General features: G+C 38.2%; 3 protein-coding genes across 3 annotated transcripts in view; 1 reads left to right on the top strand and 2 right to left on the bottom strand.

The window, feature by feature from the left end:
• Positions 1 to 18,924, bottom strand: part of LOC311492916 (uncharacterized protein) — a gene marked incomplete at both ends in the record, with an annotated part of 225,698 nt that overhangs the window by 8,041 nt on the left and 198,733 nt on the right. The gene's annotated exons all lie outside the window — the stretch shown is intronic.
• Positions 8,743 to 11,410, top strand: LOC311489015 (putative nuclease HARBI1). The gene has a single exon (XM_084545910.1). It carries the CDS (start codon positions 8,977 to 8,979, stop codon positions 10,003 to 10,005), a length of 1,029 nt encoding a protein of 342 aa, XP_084402036.1. The 5' UTR covers positions 8,743 to 8,976; the 3' UTR covers positions 10,006 to 11,410.
• Positions 11,626 to 14,293, bottom strand: LOC311490191 (putative nuclease HARBI1). The gene has a single exon (XM_084547567.1). It carries the CDS (start codon positions 14,052 to 14,054, stop codon positions 13,026 to 13,028), a length of 1,029 nt encoding a protein of 342 aa, XP_084403693.1. The 5' UTR covers positions 14,055 to 14,293; the 3' UTR covers positions 11,626 to 13,025.

Here is an 18,924-nt window from a genome sequence, read left to right on the forward strand (position 1 = left end):
TTTCTATCATGACTTGATAGAATCTCTGTTAAATTCTCAGTGTCTGTGTTAAACAGGCCTGTTCACAGGGAACCGTTTTGACCACTACCCCTGTCCTGTAACCCCGCCCCTCTCCTCCAGGAGACACGCCCACACAGGACAAACATACCTTGCTATTGTACATTCAGTACTAAGGTATTCAAATAATACACATGTTGATGTATTCATGTAAAATACAAAGCTATTCACAGAGACGTTTTTATTTTATACATAAATGTGGAAACTAAAATCAGTGATAGCCTGTTTTTTCTTTTCTAATGATTACTCAGTACATCCTCATGTCTAGGATCTAGGGCCTGTTCAGACCTTACATGAACACAGTGAGTCCTGAGTCCATTAAAGACCTCCTATAGTCAACAGGGCTGCTCTGTCAGAGGAGTTGAACTCATTCATTCAGAGAGAACACATGACCACTATGATAAATGATCAGCACTGTAAGTGATGTCTGTTCATTAGTAATGAGAGCATTTTAAAAGATTCTGTGTTTGTAGCTGTTAACTAACAAAATAATAGATTTAGTAGAAAATAACAAATGAAAGTATTTAATGTGATTCTGTCATTAAATAACGTCTCAGCATGTGGTTGATTATTGATGTGGTCATGTTGTTGTATGAGGAGCCGTGTGTGGTTAAGTTACATGAATCCTCTTTTACCAATGTCTTTATTTATTACCAGAGATTACGGTGCATAAGGAAGCTTCATCAATACTAACTCCACAGTCTGAGCTTACCAGAGACAGTGATCTTGATGCTGTTACTGGTTGCTCCCTCTCTGGACTCACACCAGTAAACTCCACTGTCTGATGAGAGAGTGTAGCTGATGTTACAGGAAGAACCAGCTGGTTCTCCCCAGTCAGCTCCACACTGAGTCCTCTGTCCTGTGGTGGTGTTTCTCCTCAGAGTCCATCCAGCAGAGCTGTCGTCCTCCTCACAGCTCAGAGACACAGAGTCTCCTTTAAAGAACTGAGAGCTGCTGGGACTCACAGTCAGACGAGCTGGGAGGGTTCAGATGAAACAATATGATTCATTTAATGTCTTTTCTCTGAGAGATGTTGACTGAAAGCTTTGACTCTGAGTAATAATGATGAGGATTGAACAGGTTTAAAGTGAATGAAGACGTTGACTAACCTTGGTTTGTTGTGCTGAACAGCAGAGAGCTCAGAACTAAAGAGAAATGACACTCAGGTTAGTTTGAGTTCAACTAAATCATCAAGAAGAGTTTCATTCATCTCTGGTTCCTCTAAGATCTCTGGTGGATCCACTGCTGAGGACTCAGTGATGTTAAAGAATCATTCAACACTAACTCCAGACAGACTTTATGTCAACTGCTGGGATTCTGAAAGTCTTCATCTGTTAAAGACTCAGACAGAGCAGCTGTGTGTCCATGTGAAGGACAGAGACAGAGGAGGCTTTGACTTCTGCTTCAGTTCTCTCTAAATAACTTGAAGTAATGAATGAAACGTTAGAACACAACAGTGGTTCTTCCATAATCTGATATTTCCACCATGAAAGAACACAGTGGATCAAAGACATCTCTGTTAGAACAGAAGGTTTAAATGACGAGACAAAGCTTTTATTCTTTTATATAATACGTTTGTGGCTTTATTTTAAAACTGATTTCTGTAACACTGAAAACTAATGCAACACACTTTAGAGAAACAATATTAAAATCAGAAACAGAGAATAACGCTGGGTCCACCCTCAACAGAACAAGGTTCAGTCTTGTTCTGATAAAACACTTCCTACTTGGTTTTGGGGAAGTGGATGAAAGCTTTTACAAACTTTAGCCTTAGATGTGTTTTCATCAATGTTGGAGGAATGTCCATGTTGTGTCCATATCTTCTCCACTTGTTGATAACTGTCTTCACTGTATTTCATGGTGTATCTAACGCTGAAAAATATTTTGTAGACCTCACCTGAGCGATAGCTTTCAATACTGAGATCACGTTAATTCGTCTTTGTGACTCTGGTAGTAGTAGCATGAAATCTAAAATATGTCAGAAAAATCCTCCAAGGATTTGGAGTTAGTTCAGAGTCATTGTAGGTGAAGACAGGTGGGACTATTTCACACAAGCGTTGATCATTTTATAAGAAACAACAACTTTGCCATAATCTCAACTTTTACATTTTCATCATAGAGGTCATAATTATCCTTTCTATTTATTATTCAGGCTGTAGTGAGTGGTGGCTGTAATATTCTGCCCTTTGGTAGATGTTGGTTATTTCCAGATAAACCCATCTATCAGTTCAGTTCACAGCTCTACTGCTGCAGCTGGAACTCTGATGGAAGTGAACTGACTCTGTTCTGATGTTGTGTCTTGAAGTTTAACGCTCTAGTTTGAATCTAAAAGCAGAAGTTGAAGCTTCCTCATGGTTCTCCTGACTATGAACAGTGACTGTGCTGCAGGAATATTCAACAAACACACCACTTGTAGCTCAGAGCATAAAGACAGGTGTGTGTTGACTTGACAGTTCCACTGATAGAATCACTGACTGAAGCTGACCTGTTCCTTTCTGACCAGTTTCCTCTTTAAATGATTCCAGTTCCTCTTTAGACCTGCAGCTCGTCCTCATGCTGACTTGATCCTGACTAGTTTTCATGTCTCCTTCATCAGTTATCAACAGTCAAAGATTGTGGACTTACAGAGCAGACGCTGTAGAGACGTTTCCTTCATTGTCCTTCTCACTCGTCTGACCTTTTTTCATCTTTGCTCAGTGACACCAAGTAGGGGCCCGCCCTCTTCGTCTGACTGGCTTCTTTCTTCTATTGGTTCAAACTCAGTCACAGATAAAGAACTTGAAGTAAATCTACGTTCAAACAAATCAGACTCCAAACGCCACAGAGCCTTTATGTCTCCTAGAAAACTCTTCAACTAATGAAGGAATAAAAGGAGCTAAACATGAAAAGTCCATGATGGAATAATCTATCAAATGTATGTATGAGCATAGTTTGAACATGATTAGAGCTGGACTGAGATCTTCTCTTGATCTTTTCTCTAAGGTCACTTTACTGCTTCAGTCTTTGTGAACAATGAGGCCTCGATTGAGTGTTTTCAACCAAGCAGGTTGCTGGGTCCAACCTTGGACAGTCCTCAGGTCCTGCAGATGTAACCTCTGTGTCCCCTCAGAAGGCTGCTAATGTCTCTGAGACACTCTGATGGGCATGATGTTGGAAGGCAAACATCTCCCTCTACTGGTCACATGGAGACACTGCATGGGTGGTGTCAGGTCAGACTGTTGTACACATTAGTTGATTGAAAACACTCAAGTGAGGCCTCATTGTTGACAAAGACTGAAGGCTAGCTGAGGTTCCGCCCGAGGAGAAGTAGCTCACAATTATCAGGTATGTTAACAAACAAAGAAACAAAAAAACAAAGTGATGGTGATAGAGGTAGTCTCCAAATCCCTGAGGGGTGGAGACCATCTAAGGACCCTTCTCCAAAGAGAAACTTTTTGGATTAGTAAACTCAAGGCAACCTCTTTCCCAGGCCTCAATGAGGAATGTGATTTTCCCCCCTTTCTATGAAGTTTTGACATTTTTGTTTGCTTTTATTGAAATCTATTTCTCTCTCTCCCTCTCTCTCTCTAGTGATATCTCTTTATCTATGTTTTGTCTATTAATTGTGTCCTGATAACCTACTAGTTGGTCACATGATGTGTGACATAATGGGAAGGCTCCACCCACTAAACACCCAAAGGTGTCCATTTTAAGCTGTGATCTACTTCCTGTGTCTATGCCCTGATGAAGGCCAAGATGGCCGCAACGCGTAGGCTCATGTGCTTTTAATCAGTCCTTGCCATTTTAAATTAAAGGCTTTTTTTGATACTTCTTCAACTTCAGAGTGCCTCTGTAATTTCTTTCTTTTTAAACAAAAAACTAAATTTTGTGTAACTCAATAACAAGCATAACCCCTGTTACTCTACACTGTTAAATTTTTCACTGTAAATTTACTGTAAATTACTGGCTAATAATTGCATTACTTTCACAGTAAGTTCACAGTAATGTACATTGACATGTATCACAATATGTTACTGTAAATATTTCACAGTAAGTTAGTGTGAATATTTCACAGTAATTTACATTAAAATTACAGCTATACAGTAACTTCACAGCTACAATGCCTGTGGAATTACTGTAATATAACTGTATGTAGCTGTGGAATTACAGTATCTTGCTGTATATAAATCACAGTATTTTTACATTATTACTGTAAAAGTAATGCAACTCATTAGCCAGTAATTTACTGTAAATCTACAATTCAAATAATACAGCAAAATATTGTACATTTGACTCGTTCACTGTGATTTTAACACAACTACACAAGCATGCTTTGAATTTGCTCCATAATAAACAAAGAAAACAGAGACCATACTCATTTTATCTTTTATTTAAACAAGAAGTAGAGCCAAGTAGAAATTTGCAACAATACAGCTCACACTCAGACTGGAAATGATTATGATGTATGATCAACTTTAAATGTGTCTACATTGGTTTGGGTTGATGCACTTTTTCCTGGACTTTGATCCGGTTTCAGGGTTAATGCCCAGGCAGTATCTGTAAACAATGAGCAAAGACAACAACTTTCAGTTTTACATAAATTCATTATTATATTACTTATCCAAGGCACATGCTGTAGAGCACCTTTCCCTGTAAGTAAATCCAACACCAAAGAAAGAAATTAGTACTGAAAGCAAAGTAAGACTGATTACAGACAAGCAAATCAGGTGCGTAGAGATGGAGACAGACATACAAACATTGAACGACAAACCTGTGACCCAAGAAAGCATGCATGTTATGTTGTTTAAGTCATCCACTTGACACCCAAGTTAAGAAAGACACAATAATATGCTAAGATTTATGGTACCAAATCAATTTACCAAAAAAAAGCACATGCTAGCTGCTCACAGGTTGTGTCCTCTTTGCCATGCTGTCAAAAATGAGGAAATTGAAGAGTGTTAGCCTGCTGAATTTGATCTCAACTGAGAGAATGCTCATTCATAGCACTCACTCCCACTGTATTTACATTTCTGTTCCAAGAGAATCACATGAAGGATTATTCTTGTTTGGAATTATCAGACATTAACTGAAAACAATTAGAATGTAGCATTGATAAAATGAAAAAATCAATAAAAGCATTGGAGGCAGGCAAAAATGTCAAATAAACATCAACAAATGCTAAGACGAAAGGTGGGTTATCAAGCAAGAGGGTCAAGCAAGCAATACAATGGTAAGCATCACAATGCCTTTGGATAAACTCCATAGTGTGTGAGCTGTCATCAGGATACTGCAGATTGAAGTTGTAGTAGCTTGTGAAAACCGCAGCTATTCCATCCATGAAGCTGTCATGTGGTCCCATCACCACCTCTCCTTCAATGGACAGCATCCAAGCACTGGGCTTCATCCTGTCACCTGAAATTAACAGATACCATATTGCTCTATTTTTTTTAAAAAAAGTGAAATGCTGCAAATGAGTAGAATTTCTCAGCAACATGGAATTCTTCTGCAATAGCTTCAGCCTTTAAAAAAAAATAAAAATGCTGTCTAGGGCAAGTTTAAATTAGTAGTTAACAAGTAACTCAGCTCATGTACAGTCCAGATTGTCAAGTTAAATATACGCTCTGCTGAAATATGATATTGCACAAACAGAGACAACACACTCACCATGGCAGAAGCACCGGACCCGAGTCTGCCGCCGCGGCTTGTATGTCGAATAGTATGGCTGTCTATTTTATCATGGGCCAATATTATATGCTCTGTGTACAGGCTGAGGAATGAAGAGTTAAAGGATGTCAGAGTATAAAGCACAATAGGCTAGAAAATGCATAAAAATTCACAGGGAATCAGGTCCTGTTTATTGTATTTTGTATGGTCTGTTATGTTATCCCTTAGCAAAAAGTAGTATACTTGAAGTTCATTTTATTAAGTATACTTGAGTACAAGTATAAGTATAGTAAGTATACTACAGACCATGTACTTGTAGTGTACTAGAAAGTATACTAATTTAATACTTCTTCCGGCTAAATTGGAACGTTTAAAGTATACTTTAAGTATACTTTTATAAACTAAAATGTAGACTAGAAGTATATACCTAGTACACTAGTAGTATATTGAAGAGTGTACTTGTGGTATACTTAAAGTATACTTTTATAAACTAAAATGTGGACTAGAAGTATATACCTAGTACACTATTAGTATATAGATGAGTGTACTTGTTGAATACTTGAAAGCATACTTTTATAAACTTAAAAATGGTATACAAAATAAAAATTTTGTATATGTGTGTATATATATATATATATATACATATATATATATATATATATATATATATATATATATATATATATATACATACGGGTAGATCACTTTGACTTGGTCATTGTAAAAGTAGCTCACAAGCCAGAAAATTGTGGGCACCCCTGATATAAGGGATACTGGAGCTTGGTTGGGGTGGTGGGACTGCTTGCGGCGGGCGCCGGAAAATTTCCCTTATTTTTAAATCCAAAACTTGACAGGTATGTCAATGCTATCAAGGTAACTGGGAAGAAATATAATGCAACAACTTACCACCAAACATTAAAACCTTTGCTGGGAAAAAGGCTGGACCGTCTGACTTTTCTCTGCCTTTAATGTCCCACTTCACCTCCATGTCGTTTTCTCCTTCTGTCCTTGTTGAGAACGGGACCGTTGGTTTTTCTTTGAAGAACAAGATCGTTACCTGCAGCGTGGACGCCAGTTTGAAACTAGGCTCCCATTGGCTGCCAGGTAGGTAGGCGGGAACATGGACCGGAAGTGCAATGCGCGACCCTGTGACAGCGAGAGCTGAGAAGCTTCTGAATTAGGTCATTAGAGCTAACATGGAGAAACGTCGTAGACCTTATAAAAGACATTTGGAGGATTACACAGCAGAGATTTCAAGGACTACCAAGTACAGATGGAAAGTAAAAGTAAGTAACAGATAATGAATTAAGACTATTATGATTTCATGATATCTAAGGTAAGAACACAGCAGCTAGCTTGCTGCTTACAGTGCAGCAGAGCTTTATGTTCAACACAGTTGGTAGAATATTCCATTCCATTACTTTCCACAAGCTGCTGGTGATGTGAGGTCAGCTCCAAGATTATCATGTGACTAATTTTATATTAAATGACCGTTTCCAGTTGCATATTTATGTTGAACTGGTTTGATATGTAAGAAAAATCATCATCAGTTGAAAAGGTCAGACTGAAATGTAATGTTTTATTTTAGTTTATTTGGGGACTATATAAATTACTAGTTGCATTAATTTGTAATACATTTAGTTGAGCAACAATGATTGAATTCATCAATTTGTATCCTAGTTTTGAATGTATATATTGTTTCCCACAGAGAAATTAGAGATGATTCAACAGTAGGAGCTCCCCCACACCTAGGCTTTTGGATACTGCCTTTCAACAGGTAAATACACAATGACACAGTTTGTCCATGTTATTACAGACATCCAATTTTGAAATATGTCAGGACATATTCTGTTGCCAGGATACATTACCCCATGTATCTTGGTAACTTTCTTATCCTGCTTGATTGAATTTTAAGAATCTTCCCTAAACTGTGCTGTCAGCTCCTCTGGTAGCTATAATCATTACCACATGTCATATGCCACATCACTGATTTATATAATACTCATCAGAGGGCTTCCAGTGACACCCTCAAAAAGTGTCAACAGTGCACACATGTAGTTTACTGTACATGTAGTTAGAGGTTTGCTGTAATAGTTGAGTGCATTCATACCATCTAGCAGACAATTTATCTTAATTGTGGTACATTTTGACCTATCCTCTAGCCTAACCCAAGTGTAGACGAATGACAACATTGTCAGCACAAGGCAAAAGCTACAGTAAACCACCTGCACAATTTCAGTCATCGTTTTATTAACTACATTTTTCATTCTCTTTCCTTGGTTCACATGTAGAATGATAATAAAGATAACCTAATCAACACAGAAGAACACTGGAGTAACACTTCCAACAGTGAAGAAGATGATGATGATGAAGTCAACACTGGGAACCCTACCACAAGCAAACTGGATGTGGACATTTCAGACTAAAGAAGAGGTACAACAGTGCTGTATGCTTGAAAGATGACACATTTAGTTTAATTAATGACTTGGTTATTTTTAAACAAATGTGTTGACATCAAATTTCTGCTGTTTGTTCATGTGCCAAACTATGTTGCGTTTTAGTTGAGGTACTTACTGAATCAGACAGGCCTGTGTATGTAAAGATTCACAGTACAAAGTACTTTATATATGAGAATAAAACAAAACAAAACTGTTAATGCTGTGTGGCCTGACATGATTAAAACTAAATGTGTTCTTGTTGAAATAGATGATGCTGTGTACATAACACCATTGCCAAACTCTTGTGAAAGGGACTAGAACTTGATCAATAAAGTCAAGTCAATGTTTCTGTTGTTGTGTATGTTTTTAAGGTATATAAAGATAATGCTAGTGAACACACATACCATTTACTGTAAACTTTTAAAGTTCAGCACTACATGATCTTGAACATGTAAGTTTCTAACGGGGGTAATACCACAAACAAATTGTGTAGTGAAAAAACATTTTTATTCTGCTAAATTAAATATATGCACAAGTCAATGACTTGATCTTATTCTGTACTTGGACTAAGATATACTGGCCCGGTTTCACAGACAAGGCTTAAGCCTAATCCCAGACTAAAATGCTGTTTGAGCTTGCTTAACTTTAAGTCACTTGCAGAGACCTATCTTAAATTAGTCATAGATTTTGTCTGTTCTGGATTAAACAAAGCCAATTGCAAGAGGGTAGATTAGAGCTACTCTAGGACTAAATTGTAGTTTATATTAATCCTGCAAAGAGGCAGGTTTAACTTCAGCTTGGTAGTGTTTGTGAAAGGGAGCACAGATGGTTTGGGAGCATGGAGTATTTGGAATATCTAAATGAAGACCAATATTCACTACAGAGGCCAGCCAGACAAATACCTGTGGACAGGAGCAATCCATTGAATCAGTACGATGAAATAACTTTCCGAGACCGCTTCCGTATGTACAAAGAAGATGCATTGGAGATCATTACATTGCTTGAGCCTAGACTTTCCTCCATGTCTCAAAGAGGAAGGCCTGTACCAAGTTCTTTCCAAGTTCTGATCACTTTGAGATTCTTGGCATCTGGAACCTTTCATCGTGAGACTGGTGATTTGTGTGGTGTCAGTGAAGCAACAGTCTGTAGAATAGTTCACAATGTCTGCAGTGCCATTTGTGAACTGAGAAATCTGTACATTATGTTCCCTGATGCTGCTGAGCAAGCCAACTATAAAATACGTTTCTATGAATATGGGAACTTCCCGGGAGTGATTGGCTGTATAGATGGATGTCATGTTGAAATCAAGTGTCCATCAACTCCTGATGCTGAGGAGTACAGGAACCGTAAGAACTGGTTTTCCATCAATGTCCAGGCTGTATGCACTCCCAATTTAGAGTTTTCAAACATTGTTGCCCGTTGGAAAGGAGCAACACATGATTCAAGGATTTTTCACAACTCTTCATTGTGTGCTCAGTTTGAGAGAGGGCAACATAGTGGACTACTACTTGGTGACAGTGGATATGCTCAGAGTTCCTATTTATTCACACCTTGGCCACATCCCACAACAACTGAGCAGCAAAGATACAACAGAGCTCATATTCGCACTAGAGGGATGGTCGAGCGTATGTTTGGAGTGTGGAAGAATCGATTCCAGGCTTTACGCAATACACTTCGCTTTGAGCCAAGAAGATGCTGCAAGGTGATCATTGCTACAGCTGTGCTGCACAACTACCTGAAGCAGCATAATTGTCCTGACCCTCCAATGGAAGACCAGATTGATCCAAATGTGCCCATGCCCGTGGCAGAAAATAACCAAGGAGGACTTGCGCTCAGAGCTGCTTTCACATTGCAGCACTTCAGTTAGAAAAAAAAATACATTTAACCATGGAATGCATTGATTACGGCTTGTTTTTGCCTTGCCTTTTGCCTTGCTTGTTTTGTTTGTTGTGTACAACATATATAAATAGTGTGCAGAAAAATTAAATGGGAAACTTAACCAAGGCTGTTCTAAAATGTAGGTAGTGGTGTTTACGTTATTCACACTCTCACAATTTCACAATCACTCACAATTTATTTTCACAAGATATTTCATTACACTATATAGCTGTCTCATGCATCTTTCTTTGAACAGCTCTCTCTTCTAATTTCATATCTAATTCGACCTGTAAAATTCTCATTTTCATGTCATGCTCTTCTTTCAGATATTTCATTTTCAGCTCATGAAATTCTAAGGCTAACTTTTCATGCATGGACATCCTTTTTGGTCTCTGCTGGAAGGTGGTGACAGTATCTTTTCTCTGGGATGCCGTACCAGATGTGGAGGGTGAACAGTCACTGTGCACTGGCTCTTCCACCAGGGTTAGAATGGTTTCCTCTGTGAAAAGATCACTGTTAGATACAAAAACTCACATGAAATGAAATAAAATAAACACAGACAGTGGAATAATCTGTATGTACAGAATGAGGTAACTAATTTGCTTTCTATCATATATTTACCATTTGTGCTCAGTTCTTCATGTCCACTGTCCAAATGGTCATCATCTGGTATACCATCCAGAGGTTGCTGGTCCTCTATTATCCCAGTCAACAAGTCCGCCAATTCATCAGTCTTGTCTTTACTAGGTGGGGGTCCACCACCAGTAGTAAATCTCTCTCTTCTGGCCTCTGCATTCCTTTTTTTCAAATCTAATTTGATGTTCTTCCACAGAGTCTATGAATGCAGATATCATTCAATATAGACAATGTCACAAAACTATATGACATCTGTGATATACAGATCATAATTGACATGTCTCACCTGCAGTTGCTGTACCGCTCTTGTGGTTACATTTTCATTTGCATTGAATTCACTACAAATGGCAGCCCAAGCACTCCTCTTCCTTTGTTCAATAGCAGCACTGTGGCCTTTACTTTCAATAACAGCATGAGTTCCCACAATCTGTTTAAGTAGAGTTTTTTCATATTCAGTATAGTTCTTAGAGCGTTTTCTTTTACCTCCAGCCATGTTTGGTGTCAGAATTCCCTCCAGCAACGCTGTCCTCAATTCCATTCCAGGTTTTTATGAGCACCAATAGGCTAACAGGCTGTGCTCCCACTTAGGCTAATGAGGCTTGACCCAGGTGTTCTCGTTTAAGCTTACTCCAGGACTCCACAGTCTGGGACTAACTAAGACAAATGTAAGCCACGTTCATGCAAGCCGCTTAAATGACCTAGCTTTACTAGTCTGACTTAGGCCTACTCCTGACTTGATATAAGCCTTGTCTGTGAAACCGGGCCACTAAGTATTAGTACTTTGTGGCAGAAAGAAGTAAAAAGTATACCAAAGTACAAGTATAAGCTTTAGTCTTAAAGTATAAGTGTAAGTCTTAGTATATATATATATATATATATACTTAGTCTTAGACTTTTCTTTATACTTTTCAGTATAAGCTAAGTATACTTCACTATACTATTCTTAAGTATATGAAATAATGGCCCGGTTTCACAGACAAGGCTTATATCAAGTCAGGAGTAGGCCTAAGTCAGACTAGTAAAGCTAGGTCATTTAAGCGGCTTGCATGAACGTGGCTTACATTTGTCTTAGTTAGTCCCAGACTGTGGAGTCCTGGAGTAAGCTTAAACGAGAACACCTGGGTCAAGCCTCATTAGCCTAAGTGGGAGCACAGCCTGTTAGCCTATTGGTGCTCATAAAAACCTGGAATGGAATTGAGGACAGCGTTGCTGGAGGGAATTCTGACACCAAACATGGCTGGAGGTAAAAGAAAACGCTCTAAGAACTATACTGAATATGAAAAAACTCTACTTAAACAGATTGTGGGAACTCATGCTGTTATTGAAAGTAAAGGCCACAGTGCTGCTATTGAACAAAGGAAGAGGAGTGCTTGGGCTGCCATTTGTAGTGAATTCAATGCAAATGAAAATGTAACCACAAGAGCGGTACAGCAACTGCAGGTGAGACATGTCAATTATGATCTGTATATCACAGATGTCATATAGTTTTGTGACATTGTCTATATTGAATGATATCTGCATTCATAGACTCTGTGGAAGAACATCAAATTAGATTTGAAAAAAAGGAATGCAGAGGCCAGAAGAGAGAGATTTACTACTGGTGGTGGACCCCCACCTAGTAAAGACAAGACTGATGAATTGGCGGACTTGTTGACTGGGATAATAGAGGACCAGCAACCTCTGGATGGTATACCAGATGATGACCATTTGGACAGTGGACATGAAGAACTGAGCACAAATGGTAAATATATGATAGAAAGCAAATTAGTTACCTCATTCTGTACATACAGATTATTCCACTGTCTGTGTTTATTTTATTTCATTTCATGTGAGTTTTTGTATCTAACAGTGATCTTTTCACAGAGGAAACCATTCTAACCCTGGTGGAAGAGCCAGTGCACAGTGACTGTTCACCCTCCACATCTGGTACGGCATCCCAGAGAAAAGATACTGTCACCACCTTCCAGCAGAGACCAAAAAGGATGTCCATGCATGAAAAGTTAGCCTTAGAATTTCATGAGCTGAAAATGAAATATCTGAAAGAAGAGCATGACATGAAAATGAGAATTTTACAGGTCGAATTAGATATGAAATTAGAAGAGAGAGCTGTTCAAAGAAAGATGCATGAGACAGCTATATAGTGTAATGAAATATCTTGTGAAAATAAATTGTGAGTGATTGTGAAATTGTGAGAGTGTGAATAACGTAAACACCACTACCTACATTTTAGAACAGCCTTGGTTAAGTTTCCCATTTAATTTTTCTGCACACTATTTATATATGTTGTACACAACAAACAAAACAAGCAAGGCAAAAGGCAAGGCAAAAACAAGCCGTAATCAATGCATTCCATGGTTAAATGTATTTTTTTTTCTAACTGAAGTGCTGCAATGTGAAAGCAGCTCTGAGCGCAAGTCCTCCTTGGTTATTTTCTGCCACGGGCATGGGCACATTTGGATCAATCTGGTCTTCCATTGGAGGGTCAGGACAATTATGCTGCTTCAGGTAGTTGTGCAGCACAGCTGTAGCAATGATCACCTTGCAGCATCTTCTTGGCTCAAAGCGAAGTGTATTGCGTAAAGCCTGGAATCGATTCTTCCACACTCCAAACATACGCTCGACCATCCCTCTAGTGCGAATATGAGCTCTGTTGTATCTTTGCTGCTCAGTTGTTGTGGGATGTGGCCAAGGTGTGAATAAATAGGAACTCTGAGCATATCCACTGTCACCAAGTAGTAGTCCACTATGTTGCCCTCTCTCAAACTGAGCACACAATGAAGAGTTGTGAAAAATCCTTGAATCATGTGTTGCTCCTTTCCAACGGGCAACAATGTTTGAAAACTCTAAATTGGGAGTGCATACAGCCTGGACATTGATGGAAAACCAGTTCTTACGGTTCCTGTACTCCTCAGCATCAGGAGTTGATGGACACTTGATTTCAACATGACATCCATCTATACAGCCAATCACTCCCGGGAAGTTCCCATATTCATAGAAACGTATTTTATAGTTGGCTTGCTCAGCAGCATCAGGGAACATAATGTACAGATTTCTCAGTTCACAAATGGCACTGCAGACATTGTGAACTATTCTACAGACTGTTGCTTCACTGACACCACACAAATCACCAGTCTCACGATGAAAGGTTCCAGATGCCAAGAATCTCAAAGTGATCAGAACTTGGAAAGAACTTGGTACAGGCCTTCCTCTTTGAGACATGGAGGAAAGTCTAGGCTCAAGCAATGTAATGATCTCCAATGCATCTTCTTTGTACATACGGAAGCGGTCTCGGAAAGTTATTTCATCGTACTGATTCAATGGATTGCTCCTGTCCACAGGTATTTGTCTGGCTGGCCTCTGTAGTGAATATTGGTCTTCATTTAGATATTCCAAATACTCCATGCTCCCAAACCATCTGTGCTCCCTTTCACAAACACTACCAAGCTGAAGTTAAACCTGCCTCTTTGCAGGATTAATATAAACTACAATTTAGTCCTAGAGTAGCTCTAATCTACCCTCTTGCAATTGGCTTTGTTTAATCCAGAACAGACAAAATCTATGACTAATTTAAGATAGGTCTCTGCAAGTGACTTAAAGTTAAGCAAGCTCAAACAGCATTTTAGTCTGGGATTAGGCTTAAGCCTTGTCTGTGAAACCGGGCCATAGTCTATGAAAAGTAAACTTCAAGTATACTACCTCAATTTTAGTATAAAATAAGTATACTTGTAGTACACTTGAATAAACTTTTTGCTAAGGGAACACAGGAAACTGGATTTATGCAAACCAATGTTTACTTGAAGCAAGGGTACATTACAGCACAGCAAAAGGGCAAGTTTCCAATGAAATGTCTATTCAACTCAAATATCTCTGTGTATATGTATGGTCTGAAATAAAACAAAAGATACACCATATTTACATTAGTATCAACATACAAAACTATACAGTCATAACACTGATTGTGTTCATACTACTTAAACTATACAGGTGAAACGAAGTTCTTCTATATAACCCCTATCATGTTACAATGGTGCCACCTAGTGGCCATATGCATCACTGGAAAGGGGAACGCACTGTCTAATTATCCAGCGACGAGACGGTTTAAATTGGCATATGTTCTGCGATATCTCTAACATGAAATACTGCAACAGAATCGACTGGAATGATGTAAACCAATATTCTAACTGATTGCTAACTTCCCCCTGACACAAATCACGTAACATTCACACCAAACAGCAGCAGGAATCTAAAACATGAAATGATACGGCAGAAAGTCCTTTGAAGTTAGCTCTATAAGCTACATGCAAACGGTTTTACAGGCGATCTCTGGTAAATTATAAATCAATCACTTCAATACTACAGTAAAAACAGACTTAACACTTAGTTATTGGGTTACTTACTTATCTTGGGCAATTACGCACACAAGGCACACACAGGTTTTCTCTACCGAGTCACTGCTGCATCTACCGTCTAAGGTAAACTAAGAAACGGGAATGTTCTAACTGGCGCATGCGCACAGGGGTGGCCTGTCTAACATCTTTATTATAAAAATCTATCAGAGAGACCATACAGCTTCCGTTAGTTTGAGAACAATTTGCAAACAACTCAATTTAAGAGCTGTGTGTAGGATGGACTACACTTTTAAAATGTCTCGTTAGGGCACCAGCTCCTGTTATCATAGGAAGAACACGGTTTAAATCAATTTATAAATCTCAGTTAAATGATTTGCATATCTGAAGGAGTGAATCCTTTTCTACAATTTGTACCAATTTGTTCATTCTCTGCCGTAAAACAACATCACAAAGAACTTCTTAAGTGTGAACAAATATTTATTTAATAAAGTGACAGCTATGAATAAATGAGGGACTAATAGACTATAGGAGTGTAATCAAATAAAACGAATACGATAAGGTATGAAATAATTAATTTCTGTTGCGATGGTGAGAGATGGAGGTGTTTAAGTCCTAAACTAAAGGGAATAGATTTGATATCTAATCTGATCAATCTTCTCTAAAAGATGTTAGTAGGGAGTTTCAAAGTAGTGACACCAACTCTTTGTCTTAAGCGGTAGGAACGATTCAGCCTACTTTTGTAGAGTCTTCTCGGCGTCGGTGATGGCGGAGCGTCGGTGTGACGAGGTGGTGACGAAACGGCACAGCTGATGCAGGTCTCTCTTGGACCGGTAGACGGGACGGGTTGTTTGATCTGCAACTCCAACACCCAGCGTCTTGAGAGCGTTGTAGGTGTTCAGTCAAAGGCAGTAGAAGACACTTTGCAATGTCTTTGTGTTTGAAGAAGGAAGCTGGATCGCCACGTCTTCTCAGTGTCGTTGCTATGGCAACAGCTTTTTGGTTTCTTGATCCGTCGAAGAGATTGGGTATTTCTCTGATATCCCAGCTGACTACGCTGCAGGGGTGGAAAGAGTGCCAAACAAATCTACTCAAGTAAAAGTACTGTTACCTTGATGAAATTTTTCTCAAGTAAAAGTAAAAGTACTGGTGTAAAAATTTACTCAAGTAAAAGTAAAAAGTATCTCATTTAAAATGTACTCAGAGTAAAAGTTACATAGTTACTTCTTAGGCGGGGTGTATAATCTCTCCCCATGCAATAAAAAAGTGCAAAAATATACACAAACTCAAACTCACTTTTTTATTAAAGATGAACACAGATCACAGATAGAGCCAGATTACAGATCCTCTTTAAAGTTCCTCTCTTCTTTAAAAGCAGGTTGTTCAACCACAGAAAATGGATGAAGGCCTTCACAAATTAAGTTAATCAGAACAGTGTCAACTTTTGCTTGCGGCACACGTTTGGTTCCATCCACTGCCACCATGTCAGATATTTTTGCTTGTTTGGGTTTTTTTCTGGTTCCAGGTTACGCTTCCGTGCTGCCACAAGGTCAGTGTAGACTTTCACCTTTGACAGATGTTTCCTGTGAATAAAAACAAACATCATCATATATATAATCAATACCATGTTTTCATTAAACATACAGTTAAAATATTTTTTATATTGATTAATTGATATTTTTCAAAGTGACATGTAGAAAGAGTAGACTATATCATGGATAGGTCACTGGCAGACTTTACGTGTGGTCCCAGATCACCTGGTTTTATCCTGCATATAAGATTACTGAACGAAAAACATTCACCAATATATCAATCAATCAATCTTTATTTATATAGCGCCAAATCACAACAACAGTCATCTCAAGGCACTTTACACATAGAGCAGGTCTAGAGACCATACTCTTTAATTTAATTTTAAAGAGACACAATATGAGAACAACACTAGAAGATTTTAGCCAAAACTTAATAACTTTTTGGTGCATTTTTCAATGTGTTAATATATATAAGCAATTTTCATCCCATTTCACAGCAATAGCACCATAATTTTATGTGAAATTAAGGCATGAGTCAAATTTGATTGTTTAAAATGAAGCTTACTAGTTTAGCAAGTTAGCTAACGTTAACTAGCACTATAAAGCTGGCTGCTAACACTGACGTTAGCATACCATGATTGATGAAGTTAATGAAGTTATTAATTGCATGGATCCATGATTAATTGCATGTAACGTTATTTAGCTTCACGTGAGGTTATCTTACCTGTACATGCTTGCGCAGGTTGGAAACAGAGTTTTTGTAGGTGGATAGCTGCGTCTCGCTGTCATTCGCGGACTTGAACTCAAAGAAGTCCCTTAAGTATGGCCAGGGACTGGCCTCACGTTCTCCGTGCGTGTCTCTATGTCCCAAATTCGACCCTTCTCCATCAACACTTGTCTCCATCATCTTTTAGCTAGCTCCTCTGTGTCGCCAACGTCTCGACGTTTCTGACCTTCTGGCGCTGCGGTTGTCCAGAGCCAATCAAGATGGACAGTTTAGCACGCAGATGCAGTGCAATTTCATCTTTTTTTTTTATTTTTTTTTACTTTGTAACGGAAGCTATTTAAAATGTAGTGAAGTAAATTATTTCTAATAATATGTACTTAAGTAAAAGTAAAACTACTGATTTTAAAAAGTACTCAATAAAGTACAAGTACACAAAAAACTACTCAATTACAGTAACGAGAGTAAATGTAACTCGTTACTTTCCACCCCTGCTACGCTGGCTAACTTATAAACGATGTTGGTTAGTACTTCGGTTCGTAGAGTATAAAATGAATAAAACTATTTTAGTCACTATAAAAATTGTACAGACAGAGCTTCAAATTGGCTTTGGAACAATATTCAAGTTGTTCTTAAAGTTACTAAGTATAAACATGACTAAGTACGTAAAGAAGAAGACTAAAATAAAAGTAAAACGGAAAATGGAAAGAAGTAGCCTACAGTGCGGAGAAAGTTAAAGAAAGTGAAACTCTCTGGTTTTATGTGTTAATTATTCAGGGTGTGTTTGGATCGGGTTTCCAAATTCTTCGCGCGGAAAGAGCGCCTACTTCTTTGTCTTGAGATGTCTTATTGCCTGATCTTCTTAACCTACTTTATATTACTAAATTTAACCATTCCATCACTCATCATGGCTTGTTTGCAATGTTTTCCTATGCGGCAACACTCAACATTACAACATGACAAGATGACGTATCAGAATGACCACATCAAAATAACTCATAAGCATCAGTAATAAATAAAATCAGGTTTTCTTTACAGTGACATTTTGCTAATAACAAAAGGTTGGGGTTTCTAAAATAACAATTCCAATAGTTATGATTTCAACTAATAGCTACTATTAGTATAAGAACATTTCTAAGGTTCTACATTCTTTAACTTCAACAATGATGAAAAGAAAGAAAATACTTTTAAAGATAGCCACTTGATGGCAATGTTGATCCATCCTTACTGTGACAAATTATGTGAATTTGGGCTAGCATTATCGTACAAGGATCAAAATCGTCTTATTGTAATCCTTAGCACCTGAACAACAATATATAACTTACCAGGTTATTACATTTTCGATAGTCATATTATCAAACTTCGGTTCTTTTTCAGAGGAATGCACATCGGAGTCTGGTTCTGGAGAAAGAAAGTTATTTACGACTTGCTTATCTGTGTCTCACTCCCTGGTCACCCTCGGAGAGGGGGGTGCAAGAAGGTGTTTGGTATGTTTGCATGTATGTGTCTCTTAAACACAAACTTAAAACATAATTGAACATAACATTAAGGTTTCTAGATTTTGTACATAGGAAGTATGAGAGTCAATTCTCATTCTTTGTATTTCCTGATATCGTGTTGATGTTCTTTCGAATCAGAACTAATTAGTCCAGAAACAAGAGTGGGACATT

Source organism: Chelon labrosus (assembly GCF_963514085.1).
Source record: "Chelon labrosus genome assembly, chromosome: 1".
Classification (NCBI taxonomy): Eukaryota; Metazoa; Chordata; class Actinopteri; order Mugiliformes; family Mugilidae; genus Chelon; species Chelon labrosus.